Below are 24,406 nucleotides of genomic sequence, written 5' to 3' on the forward strand. Positions count from 1 at the left end.
TCGTCCTCCCGAGGATCCCCATTCTGGCTCAGTTTTGGTGCACGTACCGAATGTTTTGTGGAATCACCTTATGCCTTGAACCTTCAGTTTTGGACCATTGGACTGTGGTTTTTTTAAAGCGTATAAGAATACGCTGCCATGGGGTGTATAGGTCAGCTTTTATCTTTTTTATTGTAATTATTTTCCTTTAATCACGCCTGTGCACCAAACATCAGAGGCCATGTGAAATGCTTCCGGGGAAAAAAAACTGATATCAATTGGGTACTGATAAGGCAGCCAACCGCTATTTGATATGCATCATGCAGCGCCACATTTGCATATTTCCCTATTTTTGAAAGGGCATTGAAGGAAGAATCGCCTTCACAAGAACAAAATAAACAGTCACACGACAGGAGCTCGAGCCGCATTCCCCAATCCCACTGCCCTGCAGCTTTAGCACGGGGGTGGGGGGGGGGGTGTTACAGCTGGCAGAGTTCTCCAGTCCGGTTTCCTAACCGCCCAGGATGAGAACGGCGCGGACGATGGCGCTCCAGCTGGGCGAATGACGGCGAGGTATAGCGCGATGCGCGCGACGGCTGCGGAGTGACCCGGTGGTCAGGTAACGGGAAGCGGAGACGGGGAAACGCGGCGGGGCGCAGTCATTACGGAGCGGGGGACGGGTGGAAGAGCAGACCGCACGCTCGGTCGTATCGGTTCCTCTCACCCCCCCCCCCCCCCCCCCCCACACCCCCCCGCTCGCTCTGCTTACGCTGCTGTCTGATCGCCGCTCCCGTGTTCTTCCCTGTTTCAGTTCTCAGCGTGCGAGACTCAGGCGATCGTTAGCCGGCGTCCACCTACGCCGCCTCACGCGCTGTCCGCTCGGCTCCGACACAGCGTTTCAGCGTTTGATATTGTTGAGGATTTCTTGCGTTTTACAGTGTTCAGATAAGGCTTGAAGCAGTTAAAAAAGTCGTCTCAGGGGATCAGGAGATTGGCCGCGGTGTTTTTTTTGGGCTTTTTTTGAGTAACTCTGTAAAGCCGTGGGCGTATCTAGCCCGATGTGGGCAACGTAATGGTGGCTCAGAAAGTCATCCTGCTCGTGGCTTGTGGGTGGCCATGCGTCAGGCGTGAAGCCCTTTCCCCTGGTTCTGTGCTCTGGAACCGTCGTCCCCAAAGACCCTTTAAATTCTCAGCCAGTCAGCAGGGGAACTACAGCTTAAGAGTCTTTACAGATTCTGTTTAAAGGAAACAAAAAAACCTACGTGTAGCGCTTTCACTGCCCACTTACTGAGAATAAACAGGAAGAAATGTATGCACACCTACTCCTCCTTAACTTGCACTTGTGCTGGTTTCTCAAAGCCTGTTGAGTGGAGCTCGGTTCTGAGGGAGTAGCATGCTGAAATTAAGAGCACAACACCTACCGGTGTGCAGTAAAAGCTCATTTAATTGGATGTTTCGCACGTTAATGGATGATTTTATTCATCAAGCAGGCTGGCGGTTTAAGTTGAGCCTGCTAGTCTGAAGCTGCCAGCTCATTAGCTGACTGCGGCTCCCTCTTAAATGCCCCCCCACTGATGCAGTGTCCTTACTGATTTCAAATCCCTCTCGCTGGCTCCAGGATCAAGATCAGGCGTCTTTCAGTCAATAGCGTTCTATTTCTCTCAAATGAACACACTACACTTTCAAATTTTGTGATGTAAAAAAAAAAAAGTGATTATTTTGTATGTGCAAAATGGAAATCGCTTGCAACTTCAGGCACATCCATTCTCCAGCATTGGAATAAATTGAGACTCGACCCCCCAAGTATTAGTTATCCGAACCCGCAAAGTATCAACGTATCGACGTTCAAAAAAAAGTGTCTAGTCTAGTCAAATTTTCAGCTCTTGCACATATGATCAAAGAGAAACAGGAGCAGCTCATTAGCCTTGGATTTTAAACGGTATAGTTAATTTGCCAATTAAAATTTAGCCATTAAGCATCTGGCTGAATGCAGAGAGCACCGGTTCCACTTTGTCTTCCCTACAGCAGCCGTTACATCAGCTGTGTGAAGTGAGAAGTGTGGACAGAGATTGCCCAAAACTTTCTATTCCCTGGTTTGCACTGGTCAGAGAGGGAGGAAGACCCTTTACTGGCACCCACCATTCCCCTCCATGGAGAGTTCCCCTCAGGTTTTATTTCAGTGAGACTGGTCAGGTCGATGTGGCCTGATGCACAGTGTTTGTAAAATAATGTTGATTAGTTTGTAAGGTTAAGTGATGGTACTTGGTCAGTAATAGGCTAGAAGAGCAGAGGGATTGACATGGAGTGTCTGAATGCTCAGGAGCTGCTGTCTCTGTGCTGAGATTAAGGCCCATCAAACGGCCAGCCGTCTGAGGGCTCGTAATCTGCTGTTCTGCAGGTGTGCGTCTGTCCATTACACCCTCTCGCCTGCTTTTTTTGCGCGGGTGTGCGCGTTCCGTACGAACCCCTGGCATTGGTGCCCGGCAGTTTGCCCGCGAGTAACCCCGCCCGGGAACCGCACCGATAGGACGCGGTTCGAGAGCTACCGCCCTTCTCTCTTTTAAAACTTTCCTGCGTTTTCGCGGGGGCCCATCCCAGAGTGGGGGAGGGGAGAAGGTAGAGTTTGGTAGCGGCAGTGCGCGGCGCGGTGCGGGTTCATTCCGGTGCAGCCGTGGCGTGTGAGAGCGCCGGGGTGACCGAGTTCACTCGGGAAGCTGGCAGAGCCTGGCGCTCCCGCCCGTGGGCGTCTGAGCCGGTGCCAGCGCATGAGCTTCGCCTCTCGTCTGCTGGGGAGGCGCTCTGTTTATGTCAATGGCCTTCTATTGTCACTTCTGTCTATGCAGGTTTCCCCCCCTCCCTCTGGGTCTTATGACAGGGCAGTATCCCTTTTCTCTCTCTCTCTCTCTCTCTCTCTCTTTCTTTCCACCCAGAGCCGCTTCAGCCATTTTGATCTCAACTGTAAAAGCCCCTGAAAACAAAAGGACTCTCCATCTCCCCCCTCCCTCCCTCCCTCTTTCCTCTCCTCCTTCCTTCCTTTCCTCGGCCTCCTCTGAGCGGTGTAGCTCAGTGTTGACCTGGCCGTCTCCTGAGCTCAGTGTTTTGCTTATGTCTAAGCGAATGTCTACGGTTGGCTTATTTGCTCTCCCTGTTTTGTGTGTACTACCATGAGATCATCGGGGTAGGTTGCTATTCAGAGCAGCTGCTCCGACTGGTTCTTGTTCCAGGGCTGGAAACGTGCCGTTCTTTAGAAGTCGATTAGAATCGCGGTTTTCCCGCCGAGCGGTGAGGTGGTGTGGTTGAGGGCGCGCGGAGCCGAGCGAACGCTGATCAGGTCTAATGAGCCGCGGCGCGATTAGCGTGGGCTCCGCGGGGGGGTGGGGGGTGGAGGAGGAGGAGGAGGAGCGGAGCACCTGGACCCCCGGGCCCCTCCCGTCTCCGCGGGCGCGAGCCCTGCTGTCTGGCCCGTCTCTTGCCTCTGTTCCTCCTGCAAGGTCCCCGCTCGCCGCCCTGCGAACACGACTCCTCCATAACCGTGAAATGAAACGAAACCGCGCGACAGAGGGATGGAGGGAAGTACCCTTCTCTTTATGGAATCGTTTGGCAACGTTTTTGAACTCTGTACATTTATTTCTTCATCTCAGCTCTTAATTTTGGTACACAGTTAAAAATGCCACTGCATTTTGTATTTATTTTTTACTAGATCAGGGGTGTCCAGTCTCGTCTGAAAAGGGTCAGTGTGCATGGTCTTCAGTCAGGATTGATAAGCACAGTCAGGTACATTAGTGCTGGGCTAAAAGAAAAACTGCACCTACACCCCATTTCAGATAAGCCTTTACACCCGTGGTTTAGATGCTGCAGATGCACTCTTGATACAGTGGAGACCCATTAAGTCCACACGTTCTGAGGATGAGCGGGTTCTTCAGTGGAAACTGTGAAGAGAAACAGAAAGCGTAACTTTCTGTATCCTGGTTTGTTGAGGCTTTCCAGGCAACGTTGGGCCACACCTGGGTTTGAAGCCGTCTTGAAGCCCTTTTGGGATTGTTCCTTTTTAAACCCCCTTCCTGTCAGACTGTCATATGTCGCACTTTGAGGCATGCAAATGATAATTGCCTCTGTGCTTTCTTTGCGCGGAGGAGAGACTTAGGCTAGCGCGCCGCACCTGCGAGACGTGCCAGACTCCACGCCCTCGGCGACCGCCCCATCTGGAAAGTCACTTGGACAGATTGATGCTTTAATTAGTCCCCCCGCTTCCGCACGGCTATCCGCTAGCTAGCTAGCTAGCAGCAGCCCTGCGTCTCATCAGAAATCAAATGGCTGTGCTTGCCTTTTGAAGAATACTCTTTTGGAGTCTTTCGGAGCTGATAATCGGAAGGTGGGGGTTTGGAAGCCCACCACAGTGGAGATTTGCTTAAATCAAACCAGTGTACGTTCATTGCTTATCTGGCAAAGCTAGCTCATCTGACCGGGCAGTGGTAACCGGGATAGGTGCAGGCCCAGGGTAAGGTCGGCTCGTACTGAAACCCAATTCACTGAGATGGAGCAATAGGGGTCATGGCTCTGAGGCTTGGAGAAAGGGGGCCGGGGGGGGGGTTAATGCCTCCTTTTGGCGGGGGAGCCAGGGTCACATGCCACGCTCTGGAATGCTACCTCTCCTTCCCAGAACTCGGAACTCAACAGCCATTGGGCGTCTGGCCAGCAGGTTCTCCTTTTCTTTTTGCAACTGAAGAACAGAGCTTCCTGTTTCTGTCTGAGCCCTGGTCTTCTCGTAGTAGTATCTCCCGGTAGTTTTGTTGTATAAAGCAAAAAAGTCTGCCGCATTGTAATGCAATTCCAGTGTGGTAGAGTGATGCAATTTCATTAAGATTACATTATGCAGTCTGGGGAAGATTCAGTATGAGGATGTGGGTCTTTGAAAGAGGTTCCGGGTATTTATATCTTGACTATATTCTATATGCCATCTTCACAGATATCACCAAATATCAAAATCCAAGAACTCAGCAGCATATACTTTTATTGACCTTTGGATCTGATCTCTTCAAAACTGCGCTGACTGCCAAAACAACCAAATGAGCCAGAAGTATACTAGAGATTTCAAGTTTAATAAAATTTATTTTTGTTACCCTCGGTGCAGCACTTCACAAAAATGACTTTTTTTCAACCAACCGGAAACACAAATGATTGGATCACTGAACAAATTAACAATGTAGATAGATAAATATGAATTTTGGTACTTGCCAACAAGTAGTTTGAAATGAATTTGAGTAATACAAACTTTAAGTAAGATCTAATTCTAACTCACCAGCCAGGTTTTATGTGGGTAGCGTCAGTACCACAGCAAAGCGGATTAACGTTGCTAATGGCGGTACACTGCAGCCGCTCCATTTATGAGCCATGCAAATGCTGCAGCGGTTGTCATTTGGCCGCCCGGCAGGGAAATGGCGGACGCTCCTGTGCTTTCATAAGCCTTCACGCACTGTCGGAGAGGTCTGGCGTAAGCATCCCCGAAACGAAAAGCGGGGCGGTCTTCGGCAGATTCAGATCTGATGGAAATGGTTTCCGTTGATGAACTCCACTGAAAGCCCATGGTTTCGGGCTCCGGTGTGGAGCACAGGAATCATGGGAGTTAAGTCTGTGAACGGCGCATTGTAATCTAACCCTGTAAGTGGGGCAGTTACTCAAGCAGTGTATTACTGTAATTGTTGTTTTAAGTAATCCTTTTTGGAGCAAGTCCATGAATTGTAACGGGCAAATCCCCCTTTGTTTATAGTGAATTATAAAAATGGGTCAGATGATTTTCTAAGCGAGCGGGGTGAAATTGTTCATATAATCATCGACAAACTGAGCCAGTGCCTTAAAGGGATAATTTAGTCCGTCAGCAAAGATTTTATACGCAGCTAAGAGTGTTGAATGGCCTTTGCATTGAATTTCCTTGTCTGTGCACATTTTTTTATGTGCGTTGTAGTAATGCTCATCCAGTTTTTATTGGTAGTCCTCAGTAAACATTAACTTTGGGCAGCTCCGAAAGGATCAGTGGAAAGAAAGAGATCTAAAGAAGTTAATGTGCCTCGTGAGTTTTGGTGTGAGATTTTTTTTCTGCTTGCTGTTCCGTCGTCAGTGTTTGTTTTTCTGCGGTGAAAACGAAGCAGAGAGGAAACTCCCAGCAGTCTGGGGCAGAGCCAGACCGCAGACACATCGGTCACTGGAGACACCAGGAAGTGACATGTCGTAACGACGGGAGCCGTAAACGAGCATTCCGCAGCGCGGAGGCGGACGGCGAAACTCCCGCCATTAATACGCGGCAATATCATACGCCGTTACCGGTGTGTGGGGCGAGCGTGCGGAGATCCAGGAGCTGACCGCGTCGCTCCTCCACGCCGACGCGCTGTTGGCTGTTTAAACAGGAGCTCGGCGCGCGGCGCTCTCGGACGTGCCGTGTCATTAAAGCCGGGCGCTGGCGTTCCGCCCTGCTGATCCTTCCCAGAACCGGGTCAGAGCGCCGGGCCTCGTGGCCGTGCGCTTTCACATTTCCAGCATTCACCACGGACGTGCGACATTGGTCCTGAGAACAAGCGCTGGTAAACGAGTTAAAGTTGATGCGTGCTGATGTAATTGTGGCCATTTCTCATTGGCTGTCCTCATTGTGGTCTGTCTGCACTGTACGGTCCTCCTCGCATTAAGCTGTGCAAAGAAAAAAAACTCCACCCTAGGAAACGAGCTTCCGCGGAACCCGGGTTTGATGTTAAAGCCAGAGCCGTTTCACCCAGTTCTGCACACGCTGATCTCACAAAGGTTCACTTCCCAGCAAGTCAACAAAACCCCCCCCCTCTCTCCGTGCAGGAATCTGCCTGAAGACGGTAAGAGGATTACCCCCCTCTTATTCCCCGCTCCTGCCTCGCTGTTTATTTCTGATCTTCCGTCGTCAAGGACGAGCGATCCCATTTCCGCCAGAGTTTTAGAGCGGCGGCGTCGGGGCGCGGGTGGGGGGGGGGGGGGGGGGGCGTCGGGTCATGGAGTTGTCGCTCCTTTCGCCTTTCTTTATTTTATTTATTGTCTGCACGTAGGCCGCCTGGCAGACTGTCTGGCCACAGTGTAGGCCTGTTCTGTGAGCGGGAGCAGATCAGCTGTCTGCCAGGGAAACAGAGCCCCCAGTCAGAGAGGGAGGGAGAGAGAGGGAGAGGGAGAGAGAGAGAGAGAGAGACAGAGAAGGAGAGAGAGAGAGAGAGAGGGAGAGCGAGAGAGAGAGAGAGAGAGAGAGAGAGAGGGGGGCCTGTTGGGTGCGGAGAGAAAGACGCATCCGGCCCGAGCAGGTGTGAGGTCTTTCACTCCTCTCTCTCCGGCGGGAGCGATGGATATCTCATCAGTGGCTCCGCGCCCAGCGGTCGCCAGGCTCGTCTGCTAACGCTTTCCCCCGCCGAGGCCCTCTCAGTCCCTCCACAGCTCTGGAGACGCACCGTGTGCACCGCACGGCTTCCCGTCAGTCGCACCTCCCGCTCCTGAACATGGCGCACGATATGCTGGAATGTCATGCTATGCCAACGTTAGCCTTTTCCCTAAACTGATGTCGTTCTTTTGTTTTTCCAGATTTCTGGTCACAGAAAAACACACACGATGCGCAAGGTTTGTGGCGCAGCCATGCCTACCCGCCGCCTGTAGAGGGACCCGTCGCCCCCCAGCCCCGCCCCTCGGCCCCCCAGCATGTCCTCCCACCCCCAGTCTGTACCCCAGGTCCGGCGGGCCGTGGACGCCAGACACCTGAGCAACCCCGCTGGCCTGCCTCTGCAGCTGGCCCGGGCGCACACGGTGAGTCTGCCTGACACGCTACGCAGGGACGAGTCTGTGTGCTTGTGCTATCAGCAGCCGTTAGCCTCCTCCGTTTCCATGCGGTTTAATTAGCCTCCCCGCGTCCCACGCAGTGTCATCTCCTCGTACTTGCGCAGAGAAGTTTTAGTTTTTCCCCGAAACGAACATTTTTCAAATTAATTTGCTTTGTGTTTATGAGAGAGTTGCATCCTGGGACTTTGAGTTAATTGCTGTACATTTTTGCTGAATGGATCCGCTGAATTAATGTCTAATAATGTGTTTACAGGCGCGACGGTCATTAATCCTCTCTGCCACATTTTTGCGATCAGCAGATAAAAGCAAAATGGGAAATGAAATAATTTCAGAATGCAGGTTAAGGAACTGAGGAGCGGGTGACTGCTGTGCTGTACTTCCTCTGCGCTCACTTTCTTTATTTCCAAACCCCACTTTATGGGTTCTGAGGCCTCAGACTCCAGAAGCATCAGTATGATGTATAGACCCCTGGCTTTGGTTTGTGTGCGTTGCGCCGTATAACATCATAATTCATAAATCATTATGGAAGATGACAGTTCTGCTTTACTGTACAGCACTACCGTGCTTCTCAGGCATGGTGTTGATGGTGCTCCAGCTTATATGGAGAATTATTGTTGAGAACCGCTATGAAATAAATGGTCCCACTCTGTGTGAAGGTCTGAGTGCTGAGCTCTGTGTGAAGGTTTGAGTGCTGAGCTTCAGAAGTAGCTGGGCCCCGATAGGTGCGCTCATACTGCGCTGTGATTGGCCAGGAAAGGGCAAAGGCTCCTCCCAGGGCTCATGTAACAACCTCTATTTATTTCTCTCTCTCTCTCTCCCCCCCTCTTTCTCATGCACACAAGTGCATACGCACACACACACACACGCACACGCACACGCACACCTGCCTGTCAAGCCTGAACTCATTAGAGCAGCATGACTTCTTGCCCCGTCTGCATTATGCAGTTATCTGACTCTCTGGGGTAATGTCAAAGCAGAGGCGTCTATCTCATAACCCAGAGAGACGCTGAACCGCCTCCCTCCCTCCTTCGCCCGAACGTGCCTTTTCCAAATGTCAGTCGGCCGCAGCAGCGGCGTTACTGAATCGCACATTTCGGCTGGTTGTGCCTGATCCGTCCGGGATGTTTCCCTGATCTGCGCTCTGCGTTTACTGTCTGAATGCCTCTGAGAAAGAGCGGGGCCGCCTCCCCCCCATCCAGGAGTCACGCAGTTTATATTTAGCTTGTTAAATAATTGATTAAGGGACTGGATATAACCCGCTCTGTAAGCTGTGTGGGACGGGGGGGCGGGGGGGGGGGAGCGATGAGCTCGGGGGCCCGAAGCGAGAGTGCGTCGCGCGGCGAAGCTTTGGCGCTTACGCACCGCCGCTCGCCCGCTGGTAAAGACAGGCACCCGGCGGGTCACCTCCCCGGGCCCTCGGAGGTAATCCCTCGCTCTTCCGGCTTGTCGCCACGGAGACGGATAGATGAGGGGAGACATTCGGACCTGGCCGGTCACCCAGGGAGGAGTGGGAGTAGACAAAGCTTCATTTCCAGACATGAGGGAGGGAGAGAGAGAGCAAGAGGGACGTGATTCCTTTCATAGTTCTACCGCAACATAAATGGTTAGAAAAAATATCTAGTGTCTAGTTAGAAACTGTTAAGTAAGTGTTGCAAATGGTCCATCAGGACATGACTTTTTTTTTGACTCTGTCTGCAAATCACAACTGAATGTGGTTTCAGAAATGGGAACACTTGCAATTGCAGTGAATCGTTTAATCGTATGTCTTAATTGTGCGGTACATGTATAGCGCTATGTCTTAACATTGGTGTGACATTCCATAGCGTCAGCTGAACTGTCCTCAATGAGAAAAATCTGTTAGCTGAGCTCTTGGTCCTGCATTGGAATGAGAATGTGACCGCGTACTATTGTATTTCAGGAAGTAGGGCTGGCTGACTACCACTCTCACTCACGGGACTACACTTCCCACGTGCCCCATGCAGCCATGTCCCAGCCTCACCATCGCCGTCGACCCTCCCTTCTGTCCGAGTTCCAGCCTGGGAATGAGAGGTAAGCGTCTAACAGCGTCCCATCCCAGGCCTTTCCACTTTAGTTTCTGTTTATTTTTACTTTTTTTTATTTTAATGGTGTTATTCTTCAGTTTTAAATATTTTTATCACTGATTCTCTCACGTTCCCCTATCAATTGATTGGATCTGTTAGCGTTAGTCATTCAGATACATTGGTCATTAGTCATTAATTCAGGTCAGTGTTTGTTAACGTTTATATTAGTGACGTTCTCTCCACAAATCCTCTATTTACATTGTACACATTCAGCTCTGCAGAGTAAACATGCCAGTAAGTTATGCAAGTTTGTAAACCTACGAAAGCATTACTGCCCTGAAACAAAAAAGGAACATAAAAACTGTATAAAAAGTGATAATATAGATGCAGTGCATATGGAGTCTGGTCCTCCTCGGGTGTACTGGAGGAAGCAGTCAGGCACCATCATTCCATGTGCAAACCCAACATTACTGAGTCAAATTTTGCACATTGGCACTAACTTGATCCAGAGAGAGATGAGAAATATCTTTGTGGGCACGTATTTTTTGCAGAAAAAAGTTCGTTTTATTACAAGCGATGGTGGCAGATTTTACTTGTTATTATGGAGAAATGGCTTGCACCAACTCAAATTTGACCTACTTTGAGATTTTTGCTGAAAAACTTTTTACCATTTTTCTGTCATTTATAGAGCATATCTGTCATTTTGCTCTCATCAAAAAATGTGTCTAATGCAAATTAATTTAGTGAGTCAAGATAACAGAAAGAGCTGGAGCTTGGAGTCGATCGCACAAAAACATCCATTGTGTCTCGGTTTTCATAGAATGGTGTGCAATTGCAATTTAAATTACTTCTAGCCTTGATGGGACTCTGAAAAGAATGGTTTTGATACTATTTTCCGTGTAGGATGAGAATTCACTATATTATCTGACAGACAGATAGAAATTCAGGCCTAGTGCTTTGGTGACTCACAGGCAGGCTACCCCAGCGACTTGCAAGCCTTTGAAATGCACGTGACACCCAAAAACGTGGCTTGTTTTGCAATAGTGAGGTAGCTAACTAGTATTTGCTAGCTTCCTGGGTAGCCCTTTCTGTCAACAAAGTAAAAAAAAGAAGACTGCTTCTCCTTTTCAAGAATCTTGCTTGTACTTGTGTGACCCACCCAACCAGTCTCCAGTTATCTGGGGGAAGAATACGCGGCCTTCTTTGGAACTGAGCTCTATGCCCAGGAAGTTAGGCGAGGTGTGCTGGTCTCGTGCACCTTTTGATTTCGGTTTCTTTGAGTCGGTTCCCTTCACTGTGTCTTCTGGACGTATATCAGAGCCAAGTGAACATTGAAGGAACATTGTTTCATACGCGTTCATACTCGTTTTCATCGTTGTTCAGTGTAGCATTGTTTCTTGCACTTGCACGTTTTACATTTAATTTTATGTATCTGTGCTGTTGTATTATCTGGCCTTGTTTGTGATGTGTAAGCTGCTCTGGGCGAAAGCTTCCGCTGAACGAACGTGTATAAATGCCAGCTAGTTCTGCATATCAGCGTCACAGACGTATGCAGGTGTGGTAGCGTTGCGTTTGCTCTCTAACCAACCGAGTTTAGAACAGGAAGTTTAAATGAGGTCATAGGTGGTGAAATGCGCTGCGGTTTCCTGCTGTATAATATCTAACCCCCCCTCTCGGGTGAGTCTGGCCATGGGCCTGCTAAAGAGGCTTGGTTGTGTTTTCAGTTCTTTATTCCTTTAAGGCTACAATAGGAAAAGCGGGGCTTTTGCATGGCAAAGAAGTAGAAGAGAAGCCTCCAGCTAATGGGTCTTTTCTTCAAATAAAAATGGACCATTGTTTCAGGTTGCCTTTGTAATGTGTGGGCCATTTGCGATATTAAGGCCAGTTCCTCTTAGAAAGTATATTTTTCTTCTTTCTTTGACATTCACTTGTGTGTTTTTTTAAGAAACCTGACTGTGTGTGGGTTGGTGGTTTGTCTTCAAAGCCGAGCATTCCTGAATGAGTTTTCCCCTCGGGTCCTAGGCTGCAGACGCGTGTGTGACAGAATCGTGTCGGTTGGTGTGTGGAAGGGTGGCGTGACGGCAGAATGGAAGGCTCTGTGTGTGTGTGTGTGTGTGTGTGCGCCTGTGTGTGTGTGTGGGTGTGTGAGTTTGTGTGTGTGTGTGTGTGTGTGTGAGAGTTTGTGTGTGTGTGTGTGTGTGTGTGTGTGTGGGGTGGGAGGATGGGGGGGGGGGGGCTCTGCTGTCCCTCCAGGCCCGGGCCTCTTGCGGGGGGGGAAACGGGACAGCTCATGCGGTGGCTGGCTCTGAGACGCTGCGGGGCGGGAGCTGCCAGTCTCTGTCTCACTGGCTACCCTCCGCCCTGCACGCACTCCACAGCGCACCGCACACACTCCACACCGCACGCACTCCATACCACACACAGTCCACACCGTACGCACTCCACACCGTACACAGTCTACACCGTACACACTCCATACCACACTCACTCCACACCATACGCACTCCACACCACTCCATACCACACACACTCCACATCATACGCACTCCACACCACACACACTCCACACCACTCCACACAGTACACACCACACTGTACACACTCCACACCGTACGCACTCCACACCGTACGCACTCCACACCATACGCACTCCACACTGTACACAGTCCACTCCACACCGTACACACTCCACACCACACACACTCCACACCGTACACACTCCATACCACACACACTCCACACCATACGCACTCCACACCACACACACTCCACACTACTCCACACACTACACACCACACTGCACACACTCCACACCGTATGCACTCCACACCATATGCACTCCATACCACACACTCCACATCATACGCACTCCACACAACACACACTCTACACCACTCCACACTACACACACTCCACACTACTCTACACACCACACCGCGCACACTCCACACCATACGCACTCCACACAACACACACTCCACACCACTCCACACTACACACACTCCACACTACTCTACACACCATACCGCACGCACTCCACACCATACACACTCCATACCACACACACTCCACACCACACACACTCCACACCACTCCGCAAACGCTCAACACCATACCGCACGCACTCCACACCACACATGCTTGCTCTCCACACACTACGCCCTGTGCTCCGTGGGGCTGAATCCCCTGCCTGTCACAGCCTGATTTCGGCGAGATTAAACACAGATCAGCAGGCTCACATTCTTTCTTCGCCCGGGACGCCCGGGGCCTCGAACGCCTTCGAAACTTTGAGCGAGAACAGCTCCGTTTCCCTTTTTTCCCATGCTTCTTGTTTTTTTTGCATTTGTTTCTTTTTTTTCCCCCTGGAGGGGCACACCCGCCCCCCCCCCTCCCCTCCCAACGGCAAACCCCATTCTGGCACGCTCTCTGCTGTCTGACACCTCCTGCATTCCAGGCACTAAACACACTTCCATTTTTTAATGGGGAGCCAGAAGGAAAGAGCGAGGGAGAGAAGAGAGAGCGCCTCAGAGCCCATGTGACGGCTGCCGCAGGGCTCGCCCGCAGCCATCAGCTGACTGATTTAAGCGCGGCGCTCATTCCGCGAATCAGGGCCCCCCCCGCCTGATACAGCCCCTCCCCTCCCCCCTCCCCTCCCCCGGTCTCCCCTTCCTCCCGCGGAGTGTTCATCCCGCTTATTCGCATTCCGCACTCCCGCTTTCTGCTCCTCTTCGCTGGTGCAGGGAGCGGCGAGCTCAGGCATTGTACACCCCTCCCACACTGGGGCCCCTCCCACGCCGGGGCCCCTCCCCGGACGCTCTTCCCCGGGCCGCTCACATTCGGGCGGGAGACCGGCAGCTCCCCCAGAGTAACGGTGTCAGGGGGAGCCAGACCGTCCCGCATAACCAGCAAAGTCGGCCAATACCGGGTCCATCGTGCTCCTCCTTCCCCCCCCAGGCACAGCCCAGCACCGTGACCTGTTCATCACTCCGTACGGCCTCCGTGTCAGACTGTCCACCCAACCACCAGGCTCCGGTCCCTCACGGTTCTTTGGTTCTGATGAAATGCAAAACAGGGTTGCAAGCAGTGCATCTTAATCTTTGAAACCATGACCCATGCCACTCAGTCATTTTACGCTGCTTGTACTCTCCACTGGATTTCTCCCTCATTCAGGAACTAGAGAGCCTGTTCGTCGCCCCTCAGTGAATTAGACAAGCCTCTCGTTTACTGATGAAAATGTGGCACTCCAGCTTGAGTTAATTACTTTACTCCCACATCCAATTTGGCCCAAAATGATCAATTTTCTATCAACGGCAAAAGACATGGTTTATTCTCATTGCACACCTTCAGTAAAATATTAAGTTATGAAATAAAATGATATGTAATATAACCAGCATATTACTGTATGCTCAAAGGATCATTTGTGTAAGCACCAATTTATCTAGCCGGTCTAACTTGTGTTGAGTACTCTTAAAACAGAATGACGTTTATATATTAGGCTGCCTTTGCCAATGATTAAATAAAGGCTGTAAATAGCCTAAGTATAGCAGCTGCTCCCTGTTTTTTACACCTGTTTTACCTACTTTTTTCAAGCTTGCATTTAGTTGAATGTTGCTTATAATTTTTTATTTACTAATGATATTTTTCTATTTTTCATGGCTTTTTAGTAGAGAACCTTTTTCTTAAAAGTGCCATTGGGAAAAAAAATGATTTACATTGATTATTTATTTTCAGAAATGTTTACTTAAGTGATATTTAACACGGTTATAGCACAAAATGAAAGGTGTTTTAAAAAAGGGTTAAGAAAGGGTTAACCAGCATCTTCATTTAGCCAGAAAACCACAGAGGTTCTGCCATGCAAATGATTTAATTTCAGTTTTGACTCGACTTCCTGTAGTTTTAACCGAGCCACGTGTGTGTTTGGGGAAGTGGAACCGCTTGAGGTGGACCAACGCTTGGCCTGAAATTTCACAGTCATCCCTGGTGTCGGCGATTCCGTTGCGGTACTGGGAACTGCCACGCTTGTTCCCTCTTTTTTCCCCCGGCTATTTCTCTCTCTCTCTCTTTCACCATCGTGCCCAGTTCCTCTTTCTGTGCGCCAGTCTCTCCGATGCCCTGGGCCTGCGGTGACCTGCGCGAGGGGCGGAGTTTATTTCAGCACCTCGCATCAAAAAGCCGCTCGCGCGAACAAAGCGCCGTGTGAGGCTGGCGAGAGGAGCCGAGCGGCGCCCCCGCGGCCGTACGGCAGCCGCTGGACTGAGCGCGCTCGGCAGCGAGTTCGGCTCCGCCTGACCGCGTGTGAAAAGCCCGATGTCTCGGCCGCGCCAGACGTCTGTCCACACTCAGCCGCTCCTCGCCATCACGTGCGTGCACGCCTGAGCTGATCACTCTGCTCCTCTCTCTCACACAGCCCCGCGTGCCTCACTCCGCCCGCTCCTCTCTCTTACACACAGCCCCGCGTGCCTCACTCCGCCCGCTCCTCTCTCTTACACACAGCCCCGCGTGCCTCACTCCGCCCGCTCCTCTCTCTTACACACAGCCCCGCGTGCCTCACTCCGCCCGCTCCTCTCTCTCACACAGCCCCGCGTGCCTCACTCCGCCCGCTCCTCTCTCTTACACACAGCCCCGCGTGCCTCACTCCGCCCGCTCCTCTCTCTTACACACAGCCCCGCGTGCCTCACTCCGCCCGCTCCTCTCTCTTACACACAGCCCCGCGTGCCTCACTCCGCCCGCTCCTCTCTCTTACACACAGCCCCGCGTGCCTCACTCCGCCCGCTCCTCTCTCTTACACACAGCCCCGCGTGCCTCACTCCGCCCGCTCCTCTCTCTTACACACAGCCCCGCGTGCCTCACTCCGCCCGCTCCTCTCTCTTACACACAGCCCCGCGTGCCTCACTCCGCCCGCTCCTCTCTCTTACACACAGCCCCGCGTGCCTCACTCCGCCCGCTCCTCTCTCTTACACACAGCCCCGCGTGCCTCACTCCGCCCGCTCCTCTCTCTTACACACAGCCCCGCGTGCCTCACTCCGCCCGCTCCTCTCTCTTACACACAGCCCCGCGTGCCTCACTCCGCCCGCTCCTCTCTCTTACACACAGCCCCGCGTGCCTCACTCCGCCCGCTCCTCTCTCTTACACACAGCCCCGCGTGCCTCACTCCGCCCGCTCCTCTCTCTTACACACAGCCCCGCGTGCCTCACTCCGCCCGCTCCTCTCTCTTACACACAGCCCCGCGTGCCTCACTCCGCCCGCTCCTCTCTCTTACACACAGCCCCGCGTGCCTCACTCCGCCCGCTCCTCTCTCTTACACACAGCCCCGCGTGCCTCACTCCGCCCGCTCCTCTCTCTTACACACAGCCCCGCGTGCGGCACTCCGCCCGCTCCTCTCTCTTACACACAGCCCCGCGTGCCTCACTCCGCCCGCTCCTCTCTCTTACACACAGCCCCGCGTGCGGCACTCCGCCCGCTCCTCTAACGCACCTTCCCTGTGACTGACTCGCCCCACAGAGATCACAAGTGGAGTCAGACCAGGGGAGAGGACACACACACACTCACACACTCACACACTCGTGCAGATACGTACAGTAACCCACTCACACCCTCAGAGCAACCCACGTAAACACACATACACACACCCACACACATGCACAGACACACACACACACACTCACACAGACACGCAGAGTAACTCACTCGCACACATGCACACACTGAGTAACCCACTTACACACAAATGTACGCACGCACACACACACACACGGCTGCCCTCGCCCCGAGGCACGCGGGAGTTGATTAGACGAGTGCGGTCACGTGACTCAGAGGTCATGCACCGGGATGGAGAGAGAGCGCCGCTTCCCCCTCCTGTCACATGCCCTCTGTCCTGTGTCATCTGGAGCCCTCTCACCGGCACTTTCTCCTGTGTGTTTGCAACTCCCACACTTAGGCACGTTAAGTGCCACTTCCTGGTGCTGCGGAATGTGCTGGAACTACTCGAACTCGCCTGTTCAGTACAGACCTCTGCCCTGGCCGCTCGGTCTGAGCTACTCTGAGAGACTGTGGGAAATCAATGAGGGCCATAAGTCACAACCCAGGTCCCAAGTCTGCTGAATGGCTGTGGAACAGGCGGGGCGCAGTTCCTTCTTAGAAAGGTGAAGTTTCACATGGATTCTGTGTGAAGCGTCAAGCCTGGACAAGCGGAGAGCGTAGAGTGACGTTTGCTCTGTGGCTTTCAGGTTTGCTCCTGCTCTCCTCGTTTGCCCCGTAGCCCTGGCACCTCTGCGAGGTTTTTATTTCCCCCTGCCCCCCCCCCCACCCCTCCTGGCTCTGCACACAGCGGCAGATCCCCTCCTCCGGGGGGGCGGAGCCAGCGCAGAGCCGGGGCGATAACCGCGCATTATCGCCACACGTGATCCGCCCTCGATTCACAAAGGGGTCTGGCAGCGCCGACTCAAACGGGCCCATTGTCAGATGGTATCGCCGCTCCCCCCCCTCCTCCCGCCCCCTCGCTCTGCATCTCTCTCTCTCTCTCTCTCTTCCGACAAATCCTCCCCGGGGATCAGATTATGTTGCGCGCTCAAGCGTGAGCTTAGAGAGGGGGGGGGAGAGATAGAGCAGAGAGAAATATGAAAAAGAGAAACAGAGCGCCTGATGGTGATTATGTAAGAGGCAAGCCTCAGTGGAAATTAGAGGAAGTGCGAAAGAGAGAGTGTGTGTGTGTGTGTGTGTGTGGGTGGTGGCACACAACAGCAGTTTTTCTTTCTCGTACTGCAGTAAACGATAAGCAATTACATTCAGGGCAACCGGATTCATTTATCTTGCGTGACTCCACCCCTAGACACCTTCCACATGCAAAATCGCTGGCCTGTTTGATTGCGTAAGAACAACCGCAGCCCCCCCCACCCCCTACCGTGCCTAATCATATCTTAGGCTGTGCTGAATTTCCCTATGCATGACATCATTATCCGAGATAAAGGCTTTGCATCTGCACTGCAGGGACTGGGCGGTGAGGAATCCATGGCAGAGACGTGTGGAATTCAGCTTTTTTTTTTTTTTTTTTAAAGTGTGCCAGTGCTGCAATTATAAATTGGCGGAAACGCGCAGGCGGTAAAGAACGGGGGAAAGCGCGCGGGCGAACGGCCGGGCAGCGGTGCTCAGAGCGGCGCGGAGCAGACGGTAGCGTCTCCACAGCCGCGGCGTCCGCAGCTCTTCCACGAGACGCAGAGGAGCGATTCGGCACGTTTTTATCGTAAGGTAGACGGATCGCTCCGATAGAACAGGCCTCCCCTCGGGGGGACACGAACAGTAACGGGGAAACGGCAACAGGACAGGCGGGGAGATTTTTAATAGCCCTCTGGGGCCTCTACGGCGAGTCGGAAGAAGTCCCTGGCAGACCCGGTTCCGCGCCGTCGCTAGCTCGCGTGTACAAATACGCACGGCGCAAAGAAAACAAAGCGGGCCCCCGAGACGGAGGGCCTTTCCAGCGCGGCGCCGGGGCCCAACATGGCCGCTCTCCAGAGACGCATTAGCGCGCCGCTTAAATCGGTGTGTTTGGCGCGGCCTCTCAGAATCTGGCCCGCGACACCGTTTCTGGACTTCTGTTTGAATTTCAGAGCCGTCGCTCTGATTGTGGTCTGATACCGCCACTTGGCCTCTTGTGCGAACCTCAATTAGACGCCACTTAGAGATAAGCTCTCGGGCGGTGGTCTCCGTTTAGATCTGGGGCATTTTCGATTATGTGACTTATAATATTGTGCTTAAATAAGGGATAAAAACCGATTGCAGCCTTGACTTGAGACATCAGAAGTACAGACGTAGTCATCGTGCGATGTAACATTGTGTATTCGTACCAACATATTAAACATAACACCCCTTTGAATGTAATTAGTGCTTGAGATAAAACTATTAACAGCCAAAATGTGTAAAAAGGAGCTTGAGATGAATAAATATTGCATGATCGGTTAATGGTTTAAGTGATGGATCTTTTTTCTCGCTAAATGATCTGTCTCTCAGCAGGACTGTCCAGGTTTCAGCAGGATATTCCCAGCATCCTCGTACAGTGGTGACTCCTCCAGTCAATACACGGATTGAGCCTAATCTTTATGAACCAGAAACAGCTAGCATTTCACTATAGGAACATTATGGTGCTTCTGGCCTGAGCAGATGTGTTGTTATTGACGAGTATTTTGAAAAAAAGCAGTCTATTTTACAATAAAATCCCCCAAATTTTGTCTGTACTAGAGATAGTGTAGCAATTGGGCTAGGTTACGGGGAAGCGAATGATTTATAGTAGCACCATTTGTTTGTTGTAAATATTTGGCTAGCTGCTTTGTGAATATAGCTGGAAGAGTGTCTGTTTTAATTTGTCTACCGGGAACCTTTACTGGTTTTGTTTTGGTTGTTAGGAATTTTTACTGTCATTCTTTTCTTCTATTGTTCCTGACTTTTTGTCACTCCTGTGATCTCTGTTTCACGTATGTTCTTTTCATAGAACTGAAGTGTAACTTGCTTTGGATTAGAGTGTTGGGCCAATAAACTTTTTTTCCCAACACTGTAAACAATGAACATACCTTAGAAAACAAGGCACATGCCAGGCCATGAACATGGGGCCTTTTGGAGTGGCCCTGGAATAAGTGGGGCCCCTGGAATGAGAGGGGTCCAGGAAGGATTTGAGCCCCTGGAGGGATTGGGGCTGTGGAGCTACCTCATGTCAGGAACTGCCGTCCTGGTCGCGTCCCACTATGAAAGGCCTTCAGGCTGGCAGAGAAAGAGCTCTGAGGAAAAGTAGCCGAGTGTTTATACTACACCGGTGAGAATCGCACTCAGACAGGGTGCCATTGTCCACCTTCAAGGGCAGATGAATCACTGACTGCTAAAAGGTTGGGAAGAAACAGGCCTGCAGGAGATGCGTGTGACTTTTTCAGGTCGCTCTATACGTCTCTGGCAAAACCAGGCCCCGTTTGCGTGGGCCGGACGTCACCGACGAAAGGGAACGAAAGAGTGCTTTTCTTTCAGGGGCCTTGTGCGCGCGCTTCTGGGACGAGGCCAGGCGGGGACGGTTCCTCCACGGGTTTGCATTGTCAGGCTCGTTCTGCCTGAATGCCCTTCTCATCTTACCGTAAGAATGTCTAACTGTTGACAAAAGACCCGCGCTGTTTCCCTGACAACCTTGTTGCTCGGTGTTGCCGGTGATGTCACGTCTAGCATGCGGACTCAACCCAAAAAAGGAAATGTTTACGTTGATTAGCGGCGGGTCAAATGCAGTAATGCTAGTGTGTACTCAAATAAGGATAAGCGTTACAACAATGGCAAATGTGGGGATATGGATAACAGTGCCATTAATCATAGCCTGGTATGAATGGTAAGTCTCACTTTGTTTGTGTATGCATTGTTGAAGGACGGGAAGAAGTGGAACCTGCTTGCTGATTCCAGTAAACGGGGAGCTACAGGAGCTGGAAAACTCAGGTTCAAGATGGAGACCAGGATAAACTTATACACTTGATGTATTACATTATTTTGACTGCACTGACATGGGTGGTGTTCCTAAATCACAGAATACATTTTACAAGTGACGTGTCTTCCGCACCAACAGATGATTTTGCAAAACGGCAAAACACTGTGGTGATTATGGTGTCTTTTACACAGTCCCTGGTGTTGAAAACCTTTTTTTTCTGTGGGAGATCTTCCAGCTTGATGTGTTTGCTGCCCTCTCGCCTGCCGGTGTCTGTCCTATTAGTGTACGAACCCACCAGCTGGCTCTCAGACTTTCCCCCATCATACTGTGAGCTTGGGGATCATGTCAGTTGCCGCTCACTATTAAGCAAGGGTCCTCAATCTTATCCAGAAAGGGCCGGTGTGGGTACAGGCTTTTGTTCCAACCAAGCAGTTTCACATCTGATGCTACTTATCGACCACTAGAGTCTTTGCGAAGGACCTGGAATAGCAGAATCAGGCGTGTTACTCTATGGTTGGGAAGCAAAAGCCTCGACCCACACCGGCCCTTAATGGATAAGTTTGAGGGCCCCTTCCCTAAAGTGTCTGAAGCAATGGAGTCCAAGCGCTAAAAAGAATGGGATCTCCGTTTTGACTTTGACGTGAGCTGTTCGGCGGATGAAAGGTTGGTGTCTGCCTCTGGCGAGGACTCCTGTTGACACAGCCAGTCCCTCAACTGAGAAAGCAACCGCTGCCGGGAGGCCCATGTGCATCGAGCCGTAAGACTGCCATAGAAAGCGTGGGCCTGACGGGCTGCTGAAGGCCTCCGCTGGATACTCAGTGGGCTACATCTGTTTATGGGTGTGGTCACATGTAGAACCAGCGTATGACTTTGGGTTCTGACCCGGGATGTGGAGTGTAGCATTCGACCGGTAGCCGAAACCACAGTTTTTAACTTTGTCCATTTCGTTTCACCGCAGGCTGCGGTGTGGTGTTCACCTGTTCTAAGGATCCTGATTGGTACTAAGACAGGGTTGTGGCTTTGACTGGTGGCGTAGAGTCTGCCTTTTGGCTTACAGGAGGAACTTCAGAATGCTCCACCATTTATGTAAGCATTCACATTACACTGACAATCAAAAATAGCATCGAATGGCGTGGCGGTTCTTTAAAAGCAGTCTGTTGGGGGGTTTTTGTTTGTCCATTGGTTGCCTGGATAATGATCAACAGGATTTTTTTCTCTGGAGGTTCTGTTGAAAAGGGGCTTATTAACACCTGACCAGCCAGTGCTTTTAGATCTCAGCAGCTAGGCCTAAATTCCCCTGCTTATTCCTGGCACAGAGAAGCGTTTGAGACCAAGTTACCAAACATGCTTAATGAGTTTTCCCCAGCGATCTCCATTCACTTCATAAGTTCTGCACATACACAAGCAATCAGAGGATGATTTATTTTCTGGCACATAAAATATTGCTTTCATTTATTCTTTCTCTAAAAGGATTTATTTGGACGATGAGATTTTGAGTAATTGGTGTTCATTTAGTAAAGGCGGTTATTTTGGAACACATAAACCCCGCCATCTCTGGAATGAGGTGGTGTGAGTTAATAAGCTAATGAGAGCTGTGGTCCCTGGCCCGTTCCAGGAGTCCTCTCTCTACTTTGTTAATGATTCCATTTTCATTCACCCTGCTGAGGTGGACACTCTTTCATTCTTTGAGGTTTCTGTCACACCCCTCACCACCAGAAAAAGCCGACTTTTCACCGTCTGTGAGAATTCCTCACGAGTTTTGGCGAGCTCTATCTTTGTGTTTCTTGGCCTGGTATGAGGGAAGGACTGGTTATGAACCGTAAGAGAGAAAAAGAAAACATGACAAATTTTCAATTGCATGTACTTGCATTGATGTGTCAATTAGAAACTGAAAGAAAACCAAGAAAGTGTGAGGGTACATGGGGCAAACTTTGAGTTTAAAGGGAGCTAGGGATAGTTCTTGCATTCCCCCCCGTGTCATAATAGACACAGCACTGGTGAGGGAATTTTGTACATGGAGCAGCATTCTGCTGATGTGCAGGCAGCTTCTGAGCAGCCAGCTCGACGCAAAGCGCTCCTAGCACCGCTAACGAGCGACCGCAGCCGTCACTGCCACCGCTCGGCTATTTCCAACCGTGTGAAGAACGCCGCTGACCCGCGTTGTTCCTTTCGCTCCGTTTAACCGCGCTGGTCTAAAATTACGACCCGCTGCGTCGCAGGGAGCCAGATGGCCTCAGACGCGCGGAAGCAGCGGCTCCATTGTTTCACATCTGCATATCTGCGTAATTACAGGCCTTTAACTTTTCAGCGCCCACTCAGTTCGCCCCGCGTCACACCGAACCCCTCGTTCTTTTCGAGAACTCTTCGCGTGAGCGCAGTTACACCCGCCGCCGTGAATCTCGCGCTGCGGAGCCGTTTATCTCGCTCCTGTCTGTCCGTCTCCGCCCGGAGAGCACGTTAGCACGCTAGCTGTGCCCGGCCGGTACAAGCGGAGGTGTTAATCTCAAGAGCCGCGTCGTCAAATCTCATCTGCCCCCCCACCCCCCCCCAACGGCCGTTATCTCTGTTTAGCGTGCGGGAGACCGTCATTGTCGTAACGGGCCAGAGCGGCACCGTCGAGCGAGGAGGGCGGCCGTCGGTAAAGCGAGCCGTCAGCGGCGCGGGGGACTGTTTTAACCCGGGAGGGGCGGACGAGCGGCGGCCCCATCGTTTCGGGAGGGCAGGTGAAAGCGCTCCCACGTTCGGCTGTGGGTGGATGAAGACCCACCGCTGCCAGGAATGGCTGTGGGATTATCTTAACGGGCGTTTTTAAAAGGCAGACGCGTATTCATTTCAAAGCGCGGCTGGCAGGGACACAACTGAAGCGACCGAAGAGCCCCAATGACGGATGGATGATTAATTTATTTATTTTTGCGTACGGGGGCTGGGACGACGGGATAATTTAATTTGAGGGCCGATGCCTTAACGTGCGTCTGGACGCCGTGTGCAGACGCCGGGCTGGTGACTCTTACTCATGACTCTTCCTCTCCTCCCCGCAGAGGTCAAGAGCAGCACATCCGCTACGAGCACATTTACATGCAGGACCCCAACAGCCAGTCAGAGGTGGAGTATGCCGAAATGAAGCGCCCACGACTGGAGATGGGGGCGGAGTCTCTGCTGCGTCACTCCGGGCACCGCCAGGCCGCTCAGCTGGGCGGCTCTGAGGACTTGTCCAAGGTGAGTGGGGACTAGCTACTTCCTCAGTGGGCTAACGTTTCGATGATGAGTGGGCTTTTTATTGTATGTGTGATTTCATAATACCAGCAAGAAAATCTCTTCCAAATGTAAATGTCATTGAGAAAATGTATATTGTTGGTATATATATACATATATATTATATATCTATATATAAATCGTTATTAATTGTATATTTAATCACACATTGAAATTCAATGAGAAAGATACTGTTAAAATGTGTATTACTTTTCTAACCTCCTACCAGGCTTGTTGTAGCAGATACAGTCTCTGAGACAGATATGAAAGCGTGCTCCTGAGCTTGCTGGAGCATCCTCCTTTCAAGGCTGATTTGCCTCACTTTGATCAGTGCTGCAGGGTTAGGTCCAGCTCCAGCCTTTGAGGCTAGCTGTAAAACATACACCTTTAATGTTATCTGAAGGTTTTGTGCTGCCCCACAGGCAGGTCATTTGTCACACATTGCCTTGCAGGCTGATGCTTGTCGGATTTACTACGATAACCAGCCTGGTAGAAGGTTTGAAAAGTGGTTGATCACAACAGACCACTAATCTATAGTCCGTATGCATTATTTGATGCTCTAACAATACTTCATTGAATTTAACCGAGATAGAGGTGCTAGCTAGGCAGCTAGCTGACTAGCTATCTTGCTTAGCTATTGGCTTTTGTGCTTGTCATAAAAGCTGGATTGCCATGAAATAAGTGCTGGCCAATAAATCATCAGTTCACAGACATGCAAAACTGATTTAAAAGCAGAATTGCCTTTGCAGTGGCGTTACTATGAGCTAATTGGCTAGCTGTTTGCAGACATGCAAAACAGATTTAAAAGTGGAGTTTTTTTGCTGTGTGAGATATATGTATGTATGTATGTATGTGT

At 51.2% G+C, this 24,406-nt stretch overlaps 1 protein-coding gene across 15 annotated transcripts in view; it reads left to right on the top strand.

Annotated features, from left to right (window-relative positions):
• ncor2 (nuclear receptor corepressor 2) overlaps nucleotides 1-24,406 on the top strand; it is a 138,865-nt gene that overhangs the window by 31,488 nt on the left and 82,971 nt on the right. For 14 of the 15 annotated variants that reach the window (XM_035378736.1, XM_035378722.1, XM_035378724.1 and 11 more), the window contains exons 2-4: nucleotides 7,561-7,779; nucleotides 9,731-9,861; nucleotides 23,337-23,514. In XM_035378736.1, the coding sequence (XP_035234627.1) occupies nucleotides 7,675-7,779; nucleotides 9,731-9,861; nucleotides 23,337-23,514 (414 nt within the window). In that variant the 5' untranslated portion in view covers nucleotides 7,561-7,674. The remainder of the gene's footprint in view (nucleotides 1-7,560; nucleotides 7,780-9,730; nucleotides 9,862-23,336; nucleotides 23,515-24,406) is intronic. The other variant, XM_035378735.1, reaches the window with a different exon arrangement.

This window comes from Anguilla anguilla, chromosome 10 (genome assembly GCF_013347855.1).
Source record: "Anguilla anguilla isolate fAngAng1 chromosome 10, fAngAng1.pri, whole genome shotgun sequence".
NCBI classification, from domain to species: domain Eukaryota; kingdom Metazoa; phylum Chordata; class Actinopteri; order Anguilliformes; family Anguillidae; genus Anguilla; species Anguilla anguilla.